The sequence below is a fragment of the Aethina tumida genome, chromosome 1 (assembly GCF_024364675.1).
Source record: "Aethina tumida isolate Nest 87 chromosome 1, icAetTumi1.1, whole genome shotgun sequence".
NCBI lineage: Eukaryota > Metazoa > Arthropoda > Insecta > Coleoptera > Nitidulidae > Aethina > Aethina tumida.
The window spans coordinates 12569879-12595109 of NC_065435.1; the positions used below are offsets into that span (position 1 = coordinate 12569879).

General features: G+C 26.5%; 2 protein-coding genes across 3 annotated transcripts; both read right to left on the reverse strand.

The window, feature by feature from the left end:
- Positions 1 to 690: 690 nt before the first annotated feature.
- LOC109597161 (uncharacterized) lies at positions 691 to 19160 on the reverse strand. 2 transcript variants are annotated; one of them, XM_020012800.2, is made up of 4 exons: positions 19071 to 19160; positions 1418 to 2279; positions 1202 to 1354; positions 691 to 1141 (listed from the first exon to the last, which is right to left on the reverse strand). In XM_020012800.2, exons 2-4 carry the CDS (start codon positions 2270 to 2272, stop codon positions 1025 to 1027), a joined length of 1125 nt encoding a protein of 374 aa, XP_019868359.1. In that variant the 5' UTR covers positions 2273 to 2279; positions 19071 to 19160; the 3' UTR covers positions 691 to 1024. The 2 variants fall into 2 exon arrangements, with proteins under 2 accessions (XP_019868359.1, XP_019868358.1); XM_020012799.2 differs by lacking the exon at positions 19071 to 19160 and adding an exon at positions 6450 to 6616.
- Positions 19161 to 20263: 1103 nt separating this feature from the next.
- LOC109597153 (uncharacterized) lies at positions 20264 to 24359 on the reverse strand. Its single transcript, XM_020012789.2, has 9 exons — positions 24097 to 24359; positions 23844 to 23990; positions 21876 to 21932; positions 21745 to 21825; positions 21629 to 21691; positions 21504 to 21575; positions 21204 to 21451; positions 20969 to 21147; positions 20264 to 20913 (listed from the first exon to the last, which is right to left on the reverse strand). Exons 1-9 carry the CDS (start codon positions 24146 to 24148, stop codon positions 20370 to 20372), a joined length of 1443 nt encoding a protein of 480 aa, XP_019868348.2. The 5' UTR covers positions 24149 to 24359; the 3' UTR covers positions 20264 to 20369.
- Positions 24360 to 25231: the final 872 nt, after the last annotated feature.

Here is a 25231-nt window from a genome sequence, read left to right on the forward strand (position 1 = left end):
TTTTTACTTACATTTTATTCTTTTAATTTATTTAAGAAATGTAATATTATTTTTAAATTAAATTTCGAAAACAATTAATCGATTATTTGATGATTTTTATAAATTTTATTAGTTTATTTCTATACATTTCATCTATTTTTATATATAAATTTATTTATTTTATTCAATATATATTATAATTATTTTACCTAAATTAGATTTCATTGCAAATTTCATTTATGTTTTTATCTATATTAAAATGTTATTTTATTTGATAATTATTATAATTTTAGCTGAATTAAAATTAGAAAAACTTATACATCAAATTTTCTTTTAGAATATTATTAAATAAATTTAAAATTATTTAATTAAAATGATCTACATTGACGCCGAAATTTATTTTAAATTAAATTTAACCGTAAAATAATAAACGACAGTTTCCATCGTAAAATAAACTTTATTTAATATGGTATAATAAAATAAATAAGACCTATGTTAAATATTAACATCAATTTCAAGTTTCATCTAACATAATCGTAAATTATAGCAGCTGTATGTGCCCTTTGGATAAAATAAGAGTGCTCATTTATTTTTGCATACATTTTATGAATTTTTCGGGTGTTATATTTTTATTACATTAAATATTCCAATATATACTGAACATAAATATACTATGTAGTAGGGTGGATGTAGAATAAAATGAAACAGCCATTTTGATAACATATAACATGCTTTATATTTGTATTTACATAAAATCAAGAATATAAATATACAAAGAATGAACTAAATCTATATTATTTAAAACTGTAAATAAAGCTTATCACAATACTGTGTAATTGTCCTTATTCATTTGGACATACATTCATACACATTTAGATACATTGAATACCTAAAAATAACAGTAGTTCAACTTAACCTCTAATAATACAAAAATCACAAAGAAATCATTTGGTGAAAAAAAAGATCATCAATACAAAATGGAGAGCATAATAAATCCATTTCAGGACATACAGATATATGTTTTATGACTACGATAAAAAAAAAACTACTGAATATCATGAAAACGCAGAATGGCCCTGCCGGGTATTTCAGACATGCACAACTTCTGGATTACTGCCGGTGCTTCGTCAGGTGAGAATTCTGTGTGAGGCGGAGGGATGATCTGCAACAATTAATCCAGTTAGTAACGTTAAAGTGTGGGTGGGTGTTGAATAAGGCTTACCTCTCCAGAAGCCACGTACTTGACGAGCTGCTTCAACTGTTCGATGGAACCAGTAGCTACGGGTTCAATTTTTTGATTTCTCTCCTGGCTACGTCTCGAGAACTTGGGCAAGAGACGTTCGGCCACGTCTTCGCTCACTAACACCACTCCTCCCTGCATAAATAACAGGAGAATGAGTTAACGTCAGGTATTTAATGGATGAAAGTGTGGACTTACAGTGTTGAGGCATTGAAGAGATCGATGAAGAGATCTTGAGGTGGTGCCAAAGTCGATGACAATGTCGACCAAGCCATTGCACGCGTCCTTGGTTCTTTCAATGAGCTGCTTCTCGTAAACGTCCTCGTTCCATTGTACGAAGTTGACGGTCTTCAACTCAGATCCAACAAGCAAGAACCACTCGTCCTTTAAGGTAGCAACTGTGATATTGACTCGGTTTTTGTATTCGGGAGTTTGGAAATGGTGCTCGGCGATCCTCAGGGCCCACAATGCCAGGCCACCGGTGCCGACGATCAAGATCCTCACGATGTGATCGGAGGCGCGATCCTTAAGCAGTTCGGTGACGTGACGGTGAGCTGTGACGACCGCGTTCTTGGCCAATAGAGCACCTGTGGGCAACATGGCGGCGACGCCCAACGGCAGACTGTCGGGGATGGGTACCAAGTAGGACATCTCCGGAACGACGATGTACTCAGCGTAGCCGTGGGGTATACCGTCGTACGGGTACAAGACGACTCTGGAGCCGACCTTTAGTTCGTCGGTCTGGACGACGTCGGAGCCCAGTTCGTCGATGACTCCGGAGACCTCGTAGCCGGGGAACAGGGCACCATCTCGGACGCCGTAGAAGGCCGGGCTGTAGCCGGAGTCCTCGACGGACATGGTGCTGGACACGGACGAGACGCTGGACGTGGATGGGGACCTGTTCCTCATGCGGTAGCAGGCTCCGGCGCAGACGACGCGGATGCGGGCCCCCTTGGCCGGCACATCGGGGACTGGTACTTCGAAGCTGAAGACGCAGTCTTTGATGGATGGTCCGGGGGACTCTATGGATACTTGACGACACAACTTATTCATGTTCGACCTGGAATCAAATTGGACGGTTTTAGGTTTGCTGTTGTGGTGATATTGTGAGGAGTGTGGCTTTATTAGAGCTAATAAACTAAATTGCTCCAAGTCGTAGTATAAGAATTGACCCAAATGTTTCCATAAACTACATGTATGGAGCCTATAAATAGATTCATAAATCATTTTGTGTAGTTATGTATACTAAAATTAATAGGCCGTATAATCGTTTAGTTAACACGCTTATTTTCGTAAATATTTAAAGGTCAATTAATCAATTAAACGCCATTATTTACAAATAATAGATACAACAGCGATTAGTTCAAACAGATCAATGCCTTATCTCATTCGTATAATAGATATTACATAATTGATAGCGATTTTTATGTTGGACCCCGAGGACGTTGGCTTTGGAATAATACAAAATTTATTTTTAGACACCATGTCAAATATGAAGAACCTATCTTGGAGATATGTTAATTAAATGCTGAATTTAAATTTACTTGTTTATCTGCACAAAGAACCGAGTAGTATATCATTGTGTTTGTTAGTCGGGTTGAAAACATTTAGGTCACAGATAGTTTTAAAGGCAGACTCCAACAGCATCTTTAAAATTATTTTAAGAAAGGCGGTCAGAGATGATGGCTGAAGATATATTAGTCCTTTTGTGTATCTGTCCCGTTAGTTTTTGCAGACTAGGTAAAATTGAGGCGTATCAAATTACACCCCAGAACCGACTTTTAAGGGAGCAATAAACCCGCTGGTAAAATGTACAAAACAACCTTTTCTGTTCAGAGTCTAAAAATAACTTAGGCCCACAGAAAAGAATTGTAGCACCGACGACACTAATGTAATTAATGCCATATGTAATTCTGAAATACAAATTAATTAACAAAACCGTTTTATTTGGTATAATTCCTTCTTGCAAGTTTTATTTGTTGTATTCGTCATTGAAAATATTTAAAACAAGCATGGAAACGAAACACATCAATATTTAATAAGTTGATTAAATATTAACAGACTTTAAATTAAAATACAAACAATGTGTTCACAGCAATTTTTTATATGGAAAAATATAACAAAATTTATATCTATAAAACTATGACAATTTAATTAAAATGTCAATAAAATGAAAATTTTATTTTCATTGAATAAAAACATAAAAAACATTGTTTTTTTAATTAAATTAGGTTAATAACCATTTTATAAAATAATATTATGAATGTATTAATTTAACTTTTCGTAATTAAAATTGAATTTGTTATTATTTAAAACGTATTTATTTTAATATATCAAATTAATTTATTATATGGTAATTAAATTGTAATTTCAATTTTATATATGATATTTTATAAAGCATAAATAATAAAATTATTTAAATATTTTCCTAAATTGTCAGGTACAAAATTATAAATAAACATTTTGGTTTAACTAAAATTAAATTAATTATTAATTTATTGATCATTATATCACAAGTTGTATTAATAAATATATAATTAAATATAAATATACATTTAAATTTTATTTATTACTCAAAACAAATACATAAATTTATTATTAATATTATATATTAAATATTTAAAGCTTAACTGATTAAAAATAAAAATTAAAATAATATTTGTAAAGTTTATTGATTATTTAACATGGAAATATTTTTATTGTATTGCAAAATATAAGAACTTTTCATCCAAAATAAAAATGTTTTACACAATAAATTATTAAAAAAATAGGAAAATTTTGTTCTTTTTTAATAAAAATTTAAAAATAAAAATGTTTTACACAATAAATTATATAAAAATAGGAGAATTTTATGTTCTTTTTTAATAAAAATTTAAAAGTTCGTAATATACATAATAATTCTAGAAATATTTAAATTAAATGCATCACTACTAATCTGGTATCACTTGTTTAACAAACCTCAGATCATAACGTGGGAAAAAATAATAAATGTCTTCTTTATAATTTTCTTTTTTTGTATTTCAAAAAGAGAGCTTTCCATTCACAATATAAAAGTTTTAGATAAATTACAAAAATAAGAGCATTTAATTAATTCAAAATAGATAACTATTATTACAGAATAATAATTCTAGAAGTATTTAAATTAAATGCATCACAATTAATTTGGTACTAACAAAGTCACTAAATTTTCAACACATAGAATGAAAAAAAAAATAAATGTCATCTTTTTGATTTTATTTTATTGTATTTCAAAAAAGAGCTCAAAATACACAATAAAAAAGATTTAAACAATAAATTAAAAAAAATAGGAGGGTTTAAAATATTTTTTAATGAAAATTTAATCAATAGTTTCTTAGAAGCACCCAATATTTTATATTATATATATTATAATTCTAGAAGTGTTTAAATGAAATGCATCAGAACTAATTTGGTACTACTTGTTAAACAAAGTCATTAAATTTCTAAAAGCGTAACGTGGGAAATAATAAATGTCTTCTTTGTTACTTTGTGTTAATATATCAAAAAAAAGAACTTTCCAACCACAATAAAAAAGTCATAGCTAATGCATTCCAAAAAAAGTAAAAGCATATAATTAATGTTTAATAAAAAATTAATTAACGGTTCCTTAGAAGCCTTTTAATTTATTTAATAATCCTAAAAAATATTTATATGAAATGCATCACTAAAAATAATAAATGTCTTCTTTGTTTTTTTGTGTTATAGTATTTCCAGCCACAATAAAAAAATTATAGGTAATAAAGTATAACTTCTTTGAAGTACCTAATATATTTAATAATTCTAGAAGTATTTAAGTGAAATGTATCACCATTTTTCTTCAGGAACAAAGCCATAGAATTTCCAAAACATAAAGTGGGAAAAAATAATTTTCTTTGTCATTTTGTATTATAATAATAAAAAAATAAAAGAGTTTATATAATACATTACAAAAATAGGAGCATATAATTAATTTTTGATAAATATTTAATCAATTTAACAAGAGCATCTAAAATATATGCATCACAAGTAATTTGGTACTAACAAAGTCACTCAATTTTCAAAACATAGAATGAAAAAAAAAATAAATTTCTTTTTTGTTTTTATTTTATTGTATTTCAAAAAAAAGATCCACAATAAAAGTTTTAAACAATAAATTACAAAAAATTAGGAGGGTTTAATATATTTTTTAATGAAAATTTAATCAATAGTTTCTTAGAAGCACCCAATATACTTAATAATTCTAGAAGTGTTTCAATGAAATGCATCACAACTAATTTGGTACTACTTGTTAAACAAAGTCATTAAATTTCTAAAAGCATAACGTGGAAACAAATAATAAATGTCTTCTTTGTTACTTTGTGTTAATATATCAAAAAAAAAGAACTTTCCAACCACAATAAAGAAGTCATAGCTAATAAATTCCAAAAAAAAAGTAAAAGCATATAATTAATGTTTAATAAAAATTTAATTAACGGTTCCTTAGAAGCCTTTTAATAATCCTAGAAGTATTTATATGAAATGCATCACTAAAAATAATAAATGTATAGTAATTCCAGTCACAATAAAAAAATTATAAGTAATAAATTACAACTTCTTTGAAGCACCTAATAATATATTTAATAATTCTAGAAGTATTTAAATGAAATGTATCACCATTGCTTCTGGAACAAAGCCATAGAATTTCCAAAACATAACGTGGGAACAAATAATTGTCTTCTTTGTCATTTTGTATTATAATATTAAAAAAATAAAAAGGTTTAGATACACAATACAAAAATAGAAGAATATAATTAATTTTTGATAAATTTAACTAGAGCATCTAAAATATTTAATAATTCTAGAAGTATTCAAATGAAATGCATCACTACTTGTTGAACAAAGCCACTGAATTTCCAAAACATAACATGAAAAAAATAATAAATGTCTTATTTATTAATTTGTGTTTTAGTATTTCATTCAGAATAAAAAAGTAACAATTTACAACAATTGAGGGCGATTAATAAATTTTTAATAAAAATGTAATCAATAATTCCTTAGAAGCATTTAATACATTTAATAATTCTAGAAATGCATTGCCTTCACAAATTAAGCACTAATTTTTGAATGAATGCATTTAATATCCAAAATATAACGTGGGAAATGATAATTTATATTAGCAATTAAGTAAATAAATTACACTACACAAAGGCAAGCCAACACAGTAATTGATTTAAATTACAACATTAGTGCTCACCTCTTGTCGTGATAATCAACACAAGTTTCGGTTAACATTGCAGCAACGTTCCCGAATATATATGTATATGTATTATTATAAACAATAAGTTCAGCCGCGATAAAACACTAGTAACAACTGAATGCGGGCAAGGCAGGCCTCCACTTTTATTGAAACCCTTGTTTACATCGGCACCGCTGTCCACGTGCTCCGTCCGTGATTCCTGCTGTACGCAGGGGAAATGGTGGCGTGCACCGACGGATTCCTCTTTATCGATGATATGCCGTACCATCGATTATTCCGCGACCGATTCCATTCATTCGCGTCAATTATCGTCCGTACCGTGGTTGCGGCAATAATTGTAGAAACATTTTTTCGAAAACGTCGAGGCGACACGATTATCGGGTGGGTATTAAGGCTCGCATCACCTGTTCACGTGATTCCTTCTTTTAAATTGCGGTCGTTGTATTTTATATAGCATCTGGCTATGGCCTTTTTATTCGGCCGTCGAGTTTCTATTTTAAAAATTACTGTTACTTTGTCTGTTTCCAGGCGAATGCGTTCTGGGCTTTGGCCGTCTTTCGTGCGGCACCGTGAATCATCATCAACATCATCGTCCGTTCATGCCGCCGTCATTATCGATTAATAAAATTATTTACAATTCTAAGAAATTTAATCTATATTGCTAGAAATGCACGAGCTTATTTATATAATAGCACGTACTTCGACGTGTGGTTTAGTTACGTACAAACAGGAAATTGCAGGAGCAAAAATAGCAAACAGGGCATAAATTTATATACATATAAATATGCAGTAAATTCCCAAGGATGGTTTTTTCAAAAAAATTCCCAACAAGAATGTAAATTATATGATATTTAACAATATTTTTTTCATTATTAATTCACCTAAAAAACAGCAGGATTTTTTAGCTTTGGTAACATAATTATAAATAGACATTTGATTGGGCAATTTATATGCTTTTAATTCCCTGAAAAAATTTATTTTTTTGACATCTAATGGTATTACTAAAAATACTTTTTATTAGCAATACGTTATAAAATAATACTATGTAATACGCATCACGATATAAAAATGTAATTCGAAAATTCTCAGTACTGACATATAATTAAAAATATCATAAATATCGTAAAACATTATGAAAATAAAATTTATTTTTTCCTATGTTCAATGGAAAAATTATATTTTTGTCAGCTAATGATATTACTAGAAATAATTTTTATTAACTATATAAAATAGTATCAGTTCATTCACATTATGATATAAAAATTTAATTCTAAAATTCCCAATATTTATAATTAATGGGTTGATTATAATTTTCTACTAAATATTGAAAGTTATCGTAAAACATTTTTAAAATATTTTTCACCTTTAAAAAATGCTATTACTCAAAATATTTTTTATTTGTAATATAAAATTAAAATATTATTTAATATAAAAATATAATTCTAAAATTTCCAGAAGTAGAAATTTTAAAATATTCTTTCACTTTTGAAAATTAAACAAAAATATATAATTTATTTGTTTTTTTAATTTCCTGAAAAAAACATACTTTTTTCAGCTCATTGTGTTACTAAAAATAGTTTTTATTATTATTTATTATAAATTACAGTATAAACATATAATTCCTGAATTTTTTGTACTAGAAATATAATTAATAATTTGATTAAAAGTTTCTACTGCATATTTTCAAAAAAGAAAATTATCTCAAAACATTTTTAAAATATTCTTTCACCTTTGAAAATTAAACAGAAATATATAATTTATTTACTTATAAAATAAGATTTCCAGTACTAAAAATATAATTAATAATTTGTTTAAAATATACTACTGAATATTTTTAAAGAAAAAGGTTATCTTAAAACAATTTTAAAATATTCTTTCACCTTTCAAAAATAAATAGAAATATATAATTTATTTGATTTTTATTTCCTGAAAAAATCATTCTTTTGTTACTAAAAATTGTATTACTAAAAATAGTTTTTATTAGTAATATAATGTAAAATATTAATATTTAATAGAAATTACAATATAAAAATATAAATCTAGAATTTCCTGTACTAGAAATACAATTAATAATTGTATTAATATTCTACTGATTATTTTGAAAGAAAATCTCAAAACACTTTTAAAATATCCTTTCATCTTTCAAAAATAAATAGAAATATATAATTTATTTGATTTTTATTTCCTGAAAAAATCATACTTTTGTCAGCTAATTATGTTACTAAAAATAGCTTACAATGTGAATTACAAAAAATATAATTATAAAATTTTCACTGTTAGAAATATAATTAATGATTTGATTAAAAGTCTCTACTGAATATTTTGAAAGAAATAAATTATCTTAAAAAGCTTTTAAAATATTCTTTCACCTTTTAAAAATAAATAGAAATATATAATTTATTCGATTTTTATTTCCTGAAAAAATCATACTTTTGTCAACTAATTGTGTTACTAAAAATAGATTTTATTAGTAATATATTATAAAATATTATTATATAATATGATTCCAATATAAAAATATAATTCTAAAATTTCCAAAATTAGAAATATAATTAATGATTTGATTAAAATATCCTACTGAATATTTTGAAAGAAAAAGATTATCTCAAAACACTTTTAAAATATTCTTTCACCTTTCAAAAAAAATAGAAATATATTATTTATGTGATTTAATTTTCCTAAAAAAATCATACTTTTGTCAGCTAAATGTGTTTCTAAAAATAGCTTTTATTAGTAATATATTATAAATTATTATTATATAATATGATTACAATATAAAAATATTATTCTAAAATTTCCAAAATTAGAAATATAATTAATGATTTGATTAAAATATCCTACTGAATATTTTGAAAGAAAAAGATAATCTCAAAACACTTTTAAAATATTCTTTCACCTTTCAAAAAAATAAAAATATATTATTTATGTGATTTTATTTTCCTAAAAAATCATACTTTTGTCAGCTAATTATGTTACTAAAAATAGCTTACAATGTGAATTACAAAAAATATAATTATAAAATTTCCACTGTTAGAAATATAATTAATGATTTGATTAAAAGTCTCTACTGAATATTTTGAAAGAAATAAATTATCTTAAAAAGCTTTTAAAATATTCTTTCACCTTTTAAAAATAAATAGAAATATATAATTTATTCGATTTTTATTTCCTGAAAAAATCATACTTTTGTCAACTAATTGTGTTTCTAAAAATAGCTTTTATTAGTAATATATTATAAATTATTATTATATAATATGATTACAATATAAAAATATTATTCTAAAATTTCCAAAATTAGAAATATAATTAATGATTTGATTAAAATATCCTACTGAATATTTTGAAAGAAAAAGATCATCTCAAAACACTTTTAAAATATTCTTTCACCTTTCAAAAAAATAGAAATATATTATTTATGTGATTTTATTTTCCTAAAAAATCATACTTTTGTCAGCTAAATGTGTTACTAAAAATAGCTTTTATTAGTAATATATTATAAAATATTATTATATAATATGATTATAATATAAAAATATAATTCTAAAATTTCTAGAATTAGAAATATAATTAATGATTTGATTAAAATATCCTACTGAATATGTTGAAAAAAATAAATTATCTTAAAAAGCTTTTAAAATATTCTTTCACCTTTTAAAAATATATAAAAATATATGATTTATTCGATTTTTATTTCCTGAAAAAATCATACTTTTGTCAACTAACTGTGTTACTAAAAATAGCTTTTATTAGTAATACATTATAAATTATTATTATATAATATGATTACAATATAAAAATATAATTCTAAAATTTCCAAAATTAGAAATATAATTAATGATTTGATTAAAATATCCTACTGAATATTTTGAAAGAAATAAATTATCTTAAAAAGCTTTTAAAATATTCTTTCACCTTTTAAAAATATATAAAAATATATGATTTATTCGATTTTTATTTCCTGAAAAAATCATACTTTTGTCAACTAACTGTGTTACTAAAAATAGCTTTTATTAGTAATATATTATAAATTATTATTATATAATATGATTACAATATAAAAATATAATTCTAAAATTTCCAAAATTAGAAATATAATTAATGATTTGATTAAAATATCCTACTGAATATTTTGAAAGAAAAAGATCATGTCAAAACACTTTTAAAATATTCTTTCACCTTTCAAAAAAAATAGAAATATATACTTTATGTGATTTTATTTTCCTAAAAAAATCATACTTTTTTCAGCTAAATGTGTTTCTAAAAATAGCTTTTATTAGTAATATATTATAAAATATTATTATATAATATGATTATAATATAAAAATATAATTCTAAAATTTCTAGAATTAGAAATATAATTAATGATTTGATTAAAATATCCTACTGAATATGTTGAAAGAAATAAATTATCTTAAAAAGCTTTTAAAATATTCTTTCACCTTTTAAAAATATATAAAAATATATGATTTATTCGATTTTTATTTCCTGAAAAAATCATACTTTTGTCAACTAACTGTGTTACTAAAAATAGCTTTTATTAGTAATACATTATAAATTATTATTATATAATATGATTACAATATAAAAATATAATTCTAAAATTTCCAAAATTAGAAATATAATTAAAGATTTGATTAAAATATCCTACTGAATATGTTGAAAGAAATAAATTATCTTAAAAAGCTTTTAAAATATTCTTTCACCTTTTAAAAATATATAAAAATATATAATTTATTCAATTTTTATTTCCTGAAAAAATCATACTTTTGTCAACTAACTGTGTTACTAAAAATAGCTTTTATTAGTAATATATTATAAATTATTATTATATAATATGATTACAATATAAAAATATAATTCTAAAATTTCCAAAATTAGAAATATAATTAATGATTTGATTAAAATATCCTACTGAATATTTTGAAAGAAAAAGATCATCTCAAAACACTTTTAAAATATTCTTTCACCTTTCAAAAAAAATAGAAATATATACTTTATGTGATTTTATTTTCCTAAAAAAATCATACTTTTTTCAGCTAAATGTGTTTCTAAAAATAGCTTTTATTAGTAATATATTATAAAATATTATTATACAATATGAATTACAAAAAAATATAATTATAAAATTTCTACTGTTAGAAATATAATTAATGATTTGATTAAAAGTTTCTACTGAATATTTTGAAAGAAATAAAGTATCTTAAAAAGCTTTTAAAATATTCTTTCACCATTCAAAAATAAATAGAAATATATAATGTATGTAATTTTAATTTCCTAAAAAAAAATCATACTTTCGTCAGCTAAATGTGTTACTAAAAATAGCTTTTATTAGTAATATATTATAAAATATTATTAATATGATTATAATATAAAAATATAATTCTAAAATTTCCAGAGTTAGAAATATAATTAATGATTTGATTAAAATATACTACTAAATATTTTGAAAGAAAAAGATTATCTCAAAATAGTTAAAAAATATTCTTTCAACTTTCACAAGTAAATAGAAATATGTAATTTATTTGCTCTTTATTTCCTGAAAAAATCATTCTATTGTCAGCTAATTGTATTAATAAAAATATAATTCAAGAATTTCCTGTACTAGAAATATAATTAATGAATTGATTCAAAGTTTTTACTAAATAATTCGGAAGAAATAAATTATCTTAAAAAGCTTTTAAAATATTATTTCACCTTTCGAAAATAAATAAAAATATATAATTTATTTGATGAAAAAATCATACTTTCGTCTAATGATATTACTAAAAATATATTTTATTTATAATATATCATGAACTAGTGTTATTTAATATTCATTACGATACAAAAATATAATTCTAAAATTTCCAGTACTAGTAGATTAAAATTGTCTGTCGGGTGTTTCGAAAGAAAAATATCGTAAAACACTGTTAAAATGAAATTTATGTATTTTTTATCTCTTAAAAGTGTAAATAATAAGGCACTTCAATAAATATTTCACTACAAAAAAAAAAATAACCTAGACTGCCAAAATGCATGAAGAAAGAATGAAAATGAAGAGAGGATCGATTTATTATTAGCAAGCAACGTTGTGTTTACACGCTTTAAATGTGATGAAGGTTAAAATTACAAATACTGATAATTTCAAACGGAAAACAATCGGCACGGTATACATTATAATCTCCATTGTTGTTCGAACGGCTCGTGTTCTAGTTGAAGCGTGGCCTGAGAATTGTTTACACTTAAGTGTAACTAATTTTACTGTTCGGTAGCTACATGCAACCGAGCCGGGAAATAAAACAGAAAAGTAACAAGCATCACCGCGTCTTCACGTGAAAGTTTCATGATCCGAGAGTATCGTTCACGTATTGTAAATAATGAATTCCCGGTACGCTATTATTTGCTGGACCCATTCAGGTGGGAGTATTTCTAGAAAGAAATTCGGTCATTCGTTTTTTTCCTTTCGATGGGTCGATCCCGTGTTTTCGAAACCACGATAGTGCGTAATAAAACATAGTAAACATGTCCAAGGTGAAAATACAAATAGATTATCTGAATAAATAATATTTTTAAATATTATGCACCGAATTGTTGCAAAGTGCAGTCACACATCTGATGTGTGGTCCGTCTGCGGTTTCTCAAAATAAAAATTGTGCTTAAAATAAAACGAAAACTCGAGTAATTGATAAGAAAGTAATTAAAAACACTTTCTAGAATAGGTATCTCTCACGCATACCCTTCCTGACTGCAAATGATTCATTTATGTGTATATCTATCTATGTACATAGTTTTGAATGGCTTAGACTAAAAATAGAACTTTGTTTTTTAACATGTATGTCATGTAAAACAAAAAAAAAAATGATTTTGACCTAGCGTATTCCCATTTAATGATAATAGATATGTGGTTTCACAATTGCGAATTCAATACAATCGTTATGAATTAGTGCGATTTAGAAATATCAGGCTCAAGGACTTGCAACAATTAAATTATTGTCTTTTGCCATGCTTTTAATGTTTGTGTGCATTTTCATTTATTGTCAGTTAACATGCAATTAAGCTCTGGTGTTTTTAAATTAAAACAAGGTTTTCTAATATTTTAATTAAATTAGGTAATATTCCCAACTTTTAAAGTCAATTTTTATAGAAAACTTCTTGAAAAGTTCTAAACCTCGACTTGTGTATCATTTTTTTAAGAAAATTTGTGTTACCAACTAAACAGTTAATAAAATTTTATAAAAATGAAGGTCAATAACCATATTTTTTATAGTTTTATGGATTTATTCTACAGATTAAGTTGTGGTATATCCAAAAGGTATTTCCATTTAATTTTTTATGTTCTCCTCATAAAACCTTACCATATTACTACCATTAACTATTATTTATTAAACTATTTATAATAAATAAACTTCAAAATGTTTCTAATACAATTGTTTACCGTCAATAAACATAATTTTTCGTGAAATATTGTAAAATCTGACAATAAAACGTTAAATTTCAATTAGAGTCATTATTCCTGTCAAATTTATTACTATTAATTTACTTAAAAATTAAAAATAAATCAATAGAAACTTTCTTAAAGAAATGGAAGAGTTGCTAGTTAACATGTAATTAAATTCAGATGTTTTTAAATATTCAAATAAATTAGGAAATATTACAAAATTGCTTAAACTAAAATCAATAGAAATATTTTTGAAGAAATGGAAGAGTTGAGACTTCAAAATCTACATCTAAACGTGTATATAATTTAAAGGAAATATGTATTATCAACTAAACAGTTGATAAAATTTTATAATGAAGGTCAGTAACTATATTTTTTATAGTTTTATAGATTTGTTCTATATAGTAAGTTGTGGCATATCCAAAAAGTTATTCAGTTTAATTTTTTATTCTCGCCTCTAAATACCTTACCATATAACTACCATTAACTATAATTTATTAATTCATTTATAATAAATAAACTTCAAAAACTAAAAATTTTATAGCAAATAAACGTAATTTTTCCTGAAATATGGTAAAATCTAGCACTAAATTATTAAATTACAATTGTAGTAATTTTTCCAATCATTTTATTTAAAAGTTAAAAATAAATCAATAGAAACATTATTAAAGAAATAGAAGAGTAGAGACATAAAAATCTAAGTCTAGACTTATGTATTATTATGTAGGAAAGTTTGTGTTCCAACATTTTTATGCATATTCATTTATTTCCAATCAACATGCAATTAAATTCAGATGTTTTAAAATATGCAAATAAATTAAGAAAAGTTACAAAATTGTTGAAATAGAAGAGTTGAGACTCAGTTAGTAACCATATTTTTATAGTTTTATAGACTTGTTCTACAGATTAAGTTGTGGCACATCCAAAAAGTTTTTCCATTTAATTTTTTATGATCTCTTAATACCTTACCATTAACTATTATTTATTAAACCATTTATGATAAACTTCAAAATGTAAAAAGTTCCTGATACAATTATTTACTGTAATATTGTAAAATATGGCACTGAAATGTTAAATTTCAATTGTAGTAATCTTTCTTGACAAATATTAATTTTTTATGGTCTTCTCTAAATACTTTACCATATAAATACAATTAACTGTATTTATAATTAATAAACTTCAAAGACTAAAAATTTTCTGATACAATAATCATTCCTGTTATTTTACTTAAAAACTAAAATTAAATCAATAGGAACATTCTTAATGAAATGGAAGAATCGAGACTTAAAGATTTTTGTAAGAAAATTTGTGTTACTAATTTTAAAATACATTTTTATACATTTTATTTATTGCCAGTTAACATGCAATTAAATTCAAGTGTTTTAAAATATTTAAATAAATTAGGAAATCTTACAAAACTGTTTAAACTGAAATCAATAGAAATATTTTTGAAGAGATTTATAAAGTCTAGACTTGTATGTCATTTTTAAAGAAAACAGTTACCAACAAAAAATTTTATAAAAATGGAGGTCAGTAATCACATTTTTATAGTTTTTTATATTTGTTCTACAGATTAAGATGTGGCATATCTAAAAAGTTGTTCAATTTAATTTTTTATTGTCTCCTCTAAATGCTTTATAATATTACTTACTACCTTTAAATATTATAAATTAGTCCATTTATAATAAATAAATTTCAAAATGTAAAAATTTTCTGATACAATGATTTACAGAAAATAAACGTATTTTTTCCTGAAATATTGTAAAATCTGGCACTAAAATATTAAAGTTCAATTGTAGTAATCTTTCCTGTCAAATTTATTACTGTTAAAGTTTATCATTTTACTTAAAAATTAAAATTAAATCAATATAAATATTTTTAAAAAAATGGAAGAGTTGGTAGTTAACATGTAATTAAATTCAGGTGTTTTAAAATATTCAAATAAATTAGGAAATGTTACAAAATTGTTTAAACTAAAATCAATAAAAATATTTTTGAAGAAATTGAAGAGTTGAGTCTTCAAAATCTAATCTTGTATGTAATTTTTAAATAAAATTTGCATAGTTAATAAAATTTTATAAAAATGAAAGTCAGTTATCATATTATTATATTTTTATATATTTGTTCTACAGATTAAGTTGTGGCATCCAAAAAGTTTTTCAATTTAATTTTTTATAGTCTCCTCTAAATGCTTTATCAAATTACTACCATTAATTAATATTTATTAATCCATTTATAATAAACTTCAAAGTGTAAAAATATTTTAATACAACAATTTACTGCCAATAAATATATTTTTTCCTAAAATATTGCACAATCTGACACAATAACATTAAATTTCAATTGTGGTAATCTTTCCTGTCAAATTTATTACTATCAAATTATAACTTATAATTTTACTTAGACATTAAAATTTTACATGGAAATATTGTTTATTTCCTCACAACGATTGTGATGAGATCTATCATTATCGCAGAATTTCATTATTTCCAAATGTCCAGCCATGTGTATAAAATAATGTACAATTGGAAATGTCAGATACGAAGGCTCACAACAATTATATTATTGTCATTTACCATGAATACTTTTTCGAATACGTGTGAATACATTTTCATTTATTGCTAATTAATGTGCAATTATACCCACGTGTTTATAAAATAAAAGATATTTTAAAATATTCAATTGAACTAGTAAAAGAATGTATATAGAAACCTTCTTGAACAATTGGAAGAGTTCTTCTAAATCAAAGTCTAAACTTTGTGTTACCAAGTAAAGATTTAATAAAATTTTATAAAAATGAAGGTCAGTAATCACATTTTTTTATAGTTTTCTAAATTTGTGATACAGAATTATGGTATCCTCCTCTAAATACATACTACCATTAATTAGTATTTATTAGAGAGTTTAAAATAACACTGCAAATTATAAAAAAATTTTAGTACAATAATTTACTGCCAATAAATATAATTTTTCGTAAAATATTGTAAAATTTGACAATATAATATTGAATTTAAATTGTGCTTATCATTCCTGTTATATTTATTATGGTCAAAATTAATCATTTCACATGTAAATATATTAAATTGTTTATGTAGCCGGAAGGATTATGATGTGATCTATTATTATCACAGCATTTTGTCTTTGTTTCCAAATGTCCAGCTACGTGTAGAAGATAATGTATGATTATTAATAGCAGACACAATTAACATGTCTTCGGAAAGTATAATGAACTGGCAACGATTATACCAAGGACGAACAAAACTTAGTACTGTTTATTATGTTGTGTACTTCCTCTTTGTGGCATACTTAAAAGTCCACATAAACTGTTGATAAAATTGCTTTACTTTGTCGAATAGTAATTAGCAATGTATACATTTGAATGGTTTCTTTATTTGTCCTAGATTAATATTACATTATGTGTTGTGATGTTAATCAAAACACTCGTTCAAATCTGATCTATTACAAACAGATATCCTAGTCAATGAGTCCAAAGTTCTAAACCAGCCAATTACCATTTCACAAATACAACTATTTAATTGCAACCACATGTCGGTTTTTTGCATAATTAACAATGAAAAACGGTTCTTTATTATCCTGAGCGATAATATATTTATGTAATTTTATAATATTGGATGAGCAAACACTTCAAAAGTTGTATAAAGTTATATTCCTCATTTGTTTTGATGAACGGTACTTGTTCACTTTTGAAGTGTTTACTCTAAATTGCCACGAAAAACAAGTTGTGCACCGTAAAATATCTTGAATTAGGTCCTCATGGACCAATCGGGATAACAGGTCAGTAAACATCACTTAAGTTCTTTTTTAAATATTTATTGTTAGTGGTTTAAGATTGGGCTGACGTCAATTATTGTAATCAGCTTAGCTGAACAAATAGTGGAGTTCCAAAGCGGTGTCCAAAACATTTTATATGCGAAATTGGGCACAATAAATAAACCTTCGAAAAAATATGCAATAACGGGAGGTTAGTCTGGGGCTTTATCTACTGTTCAGTAATTGCCCCTAATCATTAATTAAGCACGCACACAATGTTTAATTAAGAAAGTCAATCAATTTGGTGGGCACCATAAAAAGTAGTACACGATGACACTTAAATAACCCGCCGCAGTAAATCATGAGCAAGATGTTTAAATATTTGTTTAAAGACTTAAAAATAAAAGTAACCTTTGCACACCGGGTCTGGAAAACTGTGCAAAATATTAGTAGTACAGTTTGTTATTTATTTGCAGATCATCAGATGATTAAGCCCCATAAAACTTCTGGCTTAGATGTTATGTATTGTCTTATATGTTATAAACACGATTAAAAATAGCTCAACCTTTGTAACAGAAAGTGCATCCTGCACCACGTTTAATAACAACAAATTATGTCAGTGCGTCCTGTTTGTACCTCCATATAATTATTTAAACATGTGATTTTTCAAATGTGGGCTGCGATCATAAGCTACAAACGTGTTCGAAGCCTTGTACCTAAACTACACACAATGAACCAACAATTATGTAATTTGTGACTGGTCGTGTATGTAACATAATTGAATAACAAAGTGAAATTTTTCATTTGAACCTTTTAAAGTACCAAACACCTGACTTTGTACCAGGGCTTAATGGAACATGTGTTCCACTAATCTATATTTTGACCTCTGTGACCTTTCCAGTTAAAAAGGCATCTCCATTAAACGTTTATTATATAAATATTAAAAACTATGTTGCATGCGAAGCCTCCCTTTTGTTAAGTCAATAAGAAAACCTTGACCTATGAACTACGGCAATAAAAAATAAATATTGTTGATTTTGAATGAAAAATCTATTTGAAGAGCTTTGCCAAGTACAAATTTACCATTTGCAAATGGATTGCTACTATATTTGCTTTAAAGCAATAGTGCTCGTGTGATAATGATGATTAAACATCATCATCATTTTGAACATCACATTAATCTGCTATTTAAAGGGGATGTGTCACTCTGTTAAAATACATAAGTAAACAATGGATGACAAACGAAAAAATACATAATAAAATAATCGAATATGATAAGATCTAAAGACCTAGTAGTATAACAAAGAGTAATAAGTCTAGAACATGCTGAAGCCTTCAAATAAAAAAGAAATAATGAAAAAATAAAACAAAGAGGTGCAATAAGGAGTTTTATTAAATGTTTCTGTCTATTTACTGACTAAAATACATACAGCTGTCTCCTAACATAAAATAAACAGGCTACACCCGGACTTGTCTCACAACACAGATGTTTTCATGAAGGACTAGTCAATGACGAGTGCGCGATCACCCTTCTGGTTTAGAGGCATGCGTCCTAAATTGCCTTTTATTAAATATGCCCAGCACACCACAAAGAACAGTGCTATCGTTGTGTAAAGCTGGCTTTACACCAACCACCGGATCCACCTCATCCCTATGAGAACAAGAATTAATGCTGAAGGTGGAGGAATTGTTAAGACTGGACGTTAACATCAACCCTTAGCTTTTCTGATGATAGAAATATTTTAATTTTGAATATGTTGCCTGCCTCAACAAGAACAGTGGAAGACATGAAAACGTCATTCGCTGAAATATTCTAAAGTTCAGTAACCAACATGAATTTTAGACACAATTAGGTATTACTCGTGAACTCATATATTTGATCTATGATTTGTATATCCCGACATATGAATAATGTTATTGTGTACGTTTATTCTTCATATTCCACAAGTTTCAGTAGCTTTTTATGTATATATACAGTACATTTTAAAGAAATAAGTGAATCATTTTTTTTGCAATGAGTATTTCAAAAAGTTCAACCAAATTCAGTTTCAAAATACCCTACTTCAATTGCAGCTCCCTCTATTAGAAACTAGCTAAACTATGCCGAATACTCATCAAGAAATCTTAAAAATTTAAAAGTCAATTATAGTACTTTATCTAAAAACAATTTTTTTCCTTACCGGAAAGTTAAAAATACTCAGAACTCCCTGATAAGTTTCTAAAACCACAACAAATTTGATGTATGATGTAGAGAGCACCACATACAGTGTGTAGAGCATTCTCAAACCGTCCTAACTTTTTCGCAATTCACTGCATATATTTCTCGAATGACAACATTTATTCATCTACATGTTGCCTTCAACAGGTACTTCGTTAATGTTGTTAGGAGCAATACAATTAAAGGACAATAAAATAGAAAAAAATTATTTTTCAATTATTCAATTATTCACGTCCATCATGTTTTAAAATGTTGCCTGAACCTCGAATAAGTATCCATAAAAATCCCCTTCGGTGTCAATCATAGTACTTTATCTAAAAATGATTTTTTTTCTTTACCGGAAGGTTAAAAATAGTCGGAACTCCCTGATAAGTTTCTAAAACCGCAATTCAATAAATATCCCCATGTTTAAAAAAACGTATTTATTTAAAATTATACATAAACAATTAGTCATTAAAAAATATACATCCTAGACTTATTTTAAAATACATAAATATTTAAGTGGACTAAATTATGTCGAGTATAAAAATCCTTTTCTCGAAGCTAACCGGGTGAAAACTGGTTTGGGCGCCTTTGGGGGCGGTTCGTTTTTCTGATGTGTAATGGGCGGCTTTGATGCACTGGAGAGGGTTGGTGGGGGCCGTTTCACCGGCTCACTGGGTGCCGATACGGTGTCGTAAATGTCGTCGCCGTCGTCGTCACCGTTTTGACCCTTCAAAGGTCCTCCAGCTTGGTAATACAATGTCGGATAGTCATCGTCCGGATCAGGCTTAGCTTGAGATGGGTTTATGTTGGTGACTTGTACGTATATACTGTTCTCATCGTCCTCGTCGTCTGAAAACGAATCTCGATCCCCTTCGGATTTGTCTTCGGTAAATGCAGGTCCTGATGGAATGGGGTTTTCTATCTGGTAGTAAGTTTCCTCCTCCATTTCCTCATCGTCTAATTGATTTAAGCTTGGTTTTATTTCTACCACCAGGTTATTTTGGGCAACAGGACTGGGTTTAATGTTTGGTCTTTTCGGTAAATCCGGTGGTTTGGTGTTTGACAAGATGCTACAAGGGGTGTAAAGGTTTAAATCAAATACGTTTTAAATTAAGTGTTACTCACAATGAAGAGTCAATCTCCTGATAATTTTCATTCTCAGAATCCTCTTCTTCACTAAGTTCTGGCTCAATTCTTTGCGGTGTGAGTGGTTCCATAGGTTTTTCTTGCTGAACCCGTCTTTCGTGGACCCTACTAATGTGAGACACCCATTGTTTCATGTCTTTTTCAGTCAAAGCCATGAACTACAACAAATTTAATAATTATTTTATGTTTTATTTGTTCCTTGTTTTTTCCTTACGAAATATTTCATCTCCTCTTTTTTTGAAGACAATTCAAAATATTTTGTGTCTTGTTCTTTGACTTCGTGGTGTCGTAGATCTAAAATGGTTGCAGGCTTCATATCTTTGTCGGTATTATAAATTAGTAGCCAACATTCATAGACTGCAGCGTATATTCGTTTCATTTTTGCTATGCCAAATATCACTTTAACCTTCCAAGATATGTATCCATATTTTACACAGTACATTGTATCTTTTGCTGGGAGATCTAAAATCACCAATTGAAACCAATGACATGGGCAAATCAACCAAATATTTACCAGAATATGGACACACAGCTGGCGGAGGTACAATTTTTTCTTTTGGACTATACGATGAACTTTCTGACGGACCTAAAATAACTTAAAATTTATATCAAGAAATATTAGTAATTGATCATATTTACGTTTGCCAAAATTATCCCTCTCTACATAATTATTCATCGTACCTTGTGGTTTGAATTTGAAATCTGAAAAAAAACTTTGTAGACAGGGGATGAATTTAATGGCGATTTTTACCCACCTTCAGATGGATTTTTTGGTGGCATACCCACATGTTCTATGGTATTGTATGTTTGTCCTTCTTCTTCATTTTCTTCCACGTCTAAAAGAATTCATAAAAACACGCTGTCGAAATATTTGTTAAAAAGTTACCTTGATTCGGATAGTTTTTATAATTTTCTTCTGTATCCACTTTTTTCTTAATGATGTCTAAAAATGTAAGAAATTATAACTAATTAAAGACCTTTCTGGTATACTCTGTATATTTAAAAACCTTGAACTTTATAAAATCTTTATACTAACTGAAGCTTTTCCTGTTCAGTAAAATGAAAAAATAGATATATTTGTTGTAAATAATATTAAATATCAAAAAATAAATATTAACACAATAATAATCGATTAGAAAATATGTAACGGACAATATAATAACAAAACCATACTTTTAACGCATTTGAGTATTATTTATTATCAACATCATATACAGGGTGTCTCCTAAAGTCTGTAGATAATTCTACCACCAATTCTCGATATGAAAATAAATCTATTTTCCTCATCTTACCTTATTACAAAAGTTAACAATTACGGTCAAAGTTAATAGTTTATTTTCAATTTTCCTCAATTTTTTATTGATATTAATGTGTCAACGTTATAAAACTTGGTATAAAAAGGGTTTTTAGGGTGAAAATACAAATAAATTAACAAATTTAATGTATGATGTAGAGGGTACCATATACAGTGTATAAAGTATTTGCCAACCGTCATAACTTTTTTACCATTCACTGTATATATTTCTGGAATGACAACTTATATACATCTACATGTTGCCTTTAAAACAGATACTTCGTTAATGTTCTTAGAAGCAATGCAATTGAAGGACAATGAAATTGAAAAAAAAATTATTTTATTATTATCATTCCTCTTCGATATTCATGAATCTGGAGTAAACCATTGATTTTAGAACACCCCATAAAAATATTGAAAATAAATTATTACCTTTGATGCCCTATATATCAACTTTTGTACTGAGGTAAAATAAGGCAAATCGCTCTATTTTTTTGTCTAGATAACTTGTGCCAAAATTTTGTACAGACATTTATAAAATCTTTCAAGTAGCTGAAGTTTTTCCGCTTAGCCAAATAAAAAAATAGATATCTTTGTTGTCGATAAGACTAAATTATCAAAAAATAAATACTAAAATAACAATAAACGATTGTAAATCATGTAACGTATTTTATCGCCAAAATACAGGGTAGGGCACAGAAACTGATTTATTTTCGGCGGGGACTGGTCGGATTTGGGTATTACTTAACTGGTAATCCCCGAAGTTTTGTGTGGCTCTATCACCACACTGCACGAGCATCAACCAATCTTTTTCAATGACCACTTCCTCGATAGTTTTATCTCTATTAGAGGATATCTTTCCTGGTTGTCGATTTGTACCAGTTATATTTTTTGTTGGGTTACCTCCAAGCAATCTCTCTCAACTGAGGGACAACATTGACTCGGCCATTGTTATCATCAAGAGTTCAAACTTGTAATATTTAAAATTTAGTTCGTGTGTCACAGGAATAAAAAAACTATAGTGATATCTCCACTAGATTTTTTCATTGCCCTTTAAATCAACTCTATGCTCCACCTTGTACTTTATTTTATAACTCAATGAATTGATAAAAACCATAAACGACCATTTATTAATTTAAACAAATATCAAAATGTAGATATTAGTTGATATATTCCTAGAGAAGCAATTTAAGTATTTTTATTTTATTTTTTTTTTTCATTGGCACAAATATATTTGAAAGGAAGACATGTTAAAAAACTAATATTGCATTAATTTAATTTTAATTAAGATTTTACACATCTGTAAAAATTATATTCAGTGTTTTTTCCTATTTAACAAGATAATATATATTGTTTATTAAAATATATTTCCATATCAATTAAATAAATTGAATTATCAAAAAATAAACAAATTTTTGTAATTTATATGTAATAAATAAAGTAAATACTTAAATATAACAACAATCAATTTTATAACGTTTTTTTATCAACAATGATAAGTCAAGATTAAGTTAAAATGGCGTTATTCTGTATTTGGGTCTCAAAAACGAAATTATTTACCATTTCTGCGGTCCATATGCACATAGTCAGTAATTTTTGATATTTCTTGTAATTGTACTTTGGATCTGTTGATGAGACTGTCGGCAATAGCTCGTTCATGGGGAAGCAATGATGACAGTTTGTCCTTATCCAAAAATTTGCAAATATCTAAAATGTAATTTAATTCAAAGAAATAAAAAGGCGATACGTTATCTAAAAGGATGTGATTTTATCTTGTAACAACATAAATTTATTTGTACATGTAAAAACTTACCATTTAGAAGCTTGGACAAATCCAAATAAACTTGATCAACATTCATACCCATTGTTCTTTATAAATTAACTACACTTATTAAGATCACTTTAACTTAATTGACCATTAATGATTCTAGTATCCATTTTATTTGCAGTTCTAAACTGTCACTAACTTCACATAGAGCCACATCAATGAAAAACACATTCACAAATTGGCTCCCGCAAAGGACATATTTAAAGAACGCATCAGCTAAGTAGTATGACGTTCCGCTCACACCCAAGACGAATTAAACTGACGAATGGGAAATAATCAGTAAAAAGTACCGCATGCTCATTGCACAAACTGGGAACTGAATTTGATAACACCGGAATAGGCAGACACCTAGTGAAACATCTAATCAGATATTCAGTATCAACTGATACAAATTTTCAATTCAATTCAATTAATTAAAATTAATAGGCATAAATATGAAAACAAAAATATACAAACCTCATTTCTTATAATTAAGTAAAATTAATTAGTTTATATAAAAATTAATAATATTTAATATGTATTACTTGTAATTGTGAATTTATTTCAATTTATATATTTAATAGACGTCAAAATAAAAAACATTCTATTTCTTGTAATATTTTTATTTCCAAAAGATGTATTTTGTAGATTGACCACATTTTATTCGGTTCATTATTAATTTATTTTGTTTAGCACCGTAAAATGTCTCAAAGACTTTGTTCTTGACGTTACAATTGTATTTTGGAATATAGCAAGGAACAGGTAGGCCAAATTGTTTAATAACTAAGTCTAGTAAGTCCCACTTGAAATAGTTATCGGCAAACTAGTAATGCCAATATACGACATGGTGGTGATCAACAACGAGTTACTACCAGAAGCTTCGTGCAGACGTTGGAATCACTGTAATCTCAGAAGAAGTTTGTACGATGCTGGTCTTAGAGCCAAAGATGTTTTCGACATCATCTATTAAACAGGAAGTATCGCCTTTGGAGTGCAGCCACTTGTCTAGATATACATTATATCACTCAGATAACAGTTGCTTCTGAAGATGGTTCTCTAACAGTGTGGGATGGAATTTCTTTAGAGACACGTATAGAGCTGCTCATATTAAATCGAAAACCATTTGCTAAATAATTTGGAC

What these genes read in the sequence shown, in the direction of transcription:
- LOC109597161 (XM_020012799.2), bottom strand. Translation starts at nt 6,487, where the DNA reads ATGTTAACCGAAACTTGTGTTGATTATCACGACAAGAG. An exon ending in CTCTTCAATGCCTCAACACT is followed by an intron (nt 1,355 to 1,417) that starts GTAAGTCCACAC and finishes TTATTTATGCAG; the next exon opens with GGAGGAGTGGTGTTAGTGAG. An exon ending in AGTACGTGGCTTCTGGAGAG is followed by an intron (nt 1,142 to 1,201) that starts GTAAGCCTTATT and finishes TAATTGTTGCAG; the next exon opens with ATCATCCCTCCGCCTCACAC.
- LOC109597153 (XM_020012789.2), bottom strand. Translation starts at nt 24,148, where the DNA reads ATGGGTATGAATGTTGATCAAGTTTATTTGGATTTGTCCAAGCTTCTA. An exon ending in GCATATGGACCGCAGAAATG is followed by an intron (nt 21,933 to 23,843) that starts GTAAATAATTTC and finishes TTACATTTTTAG; the next exon opens with ACATCATTAAGAAAAAAGTG. An exon ending in CAGGAGATTGACTCTTCATT is followed by an intron (nt 20,914 to 20,968) that starts GTGAGTAACACT and finishes CACCCCTTGTAG; the next exon opens with CATCTTGTCAAACACCAAAC.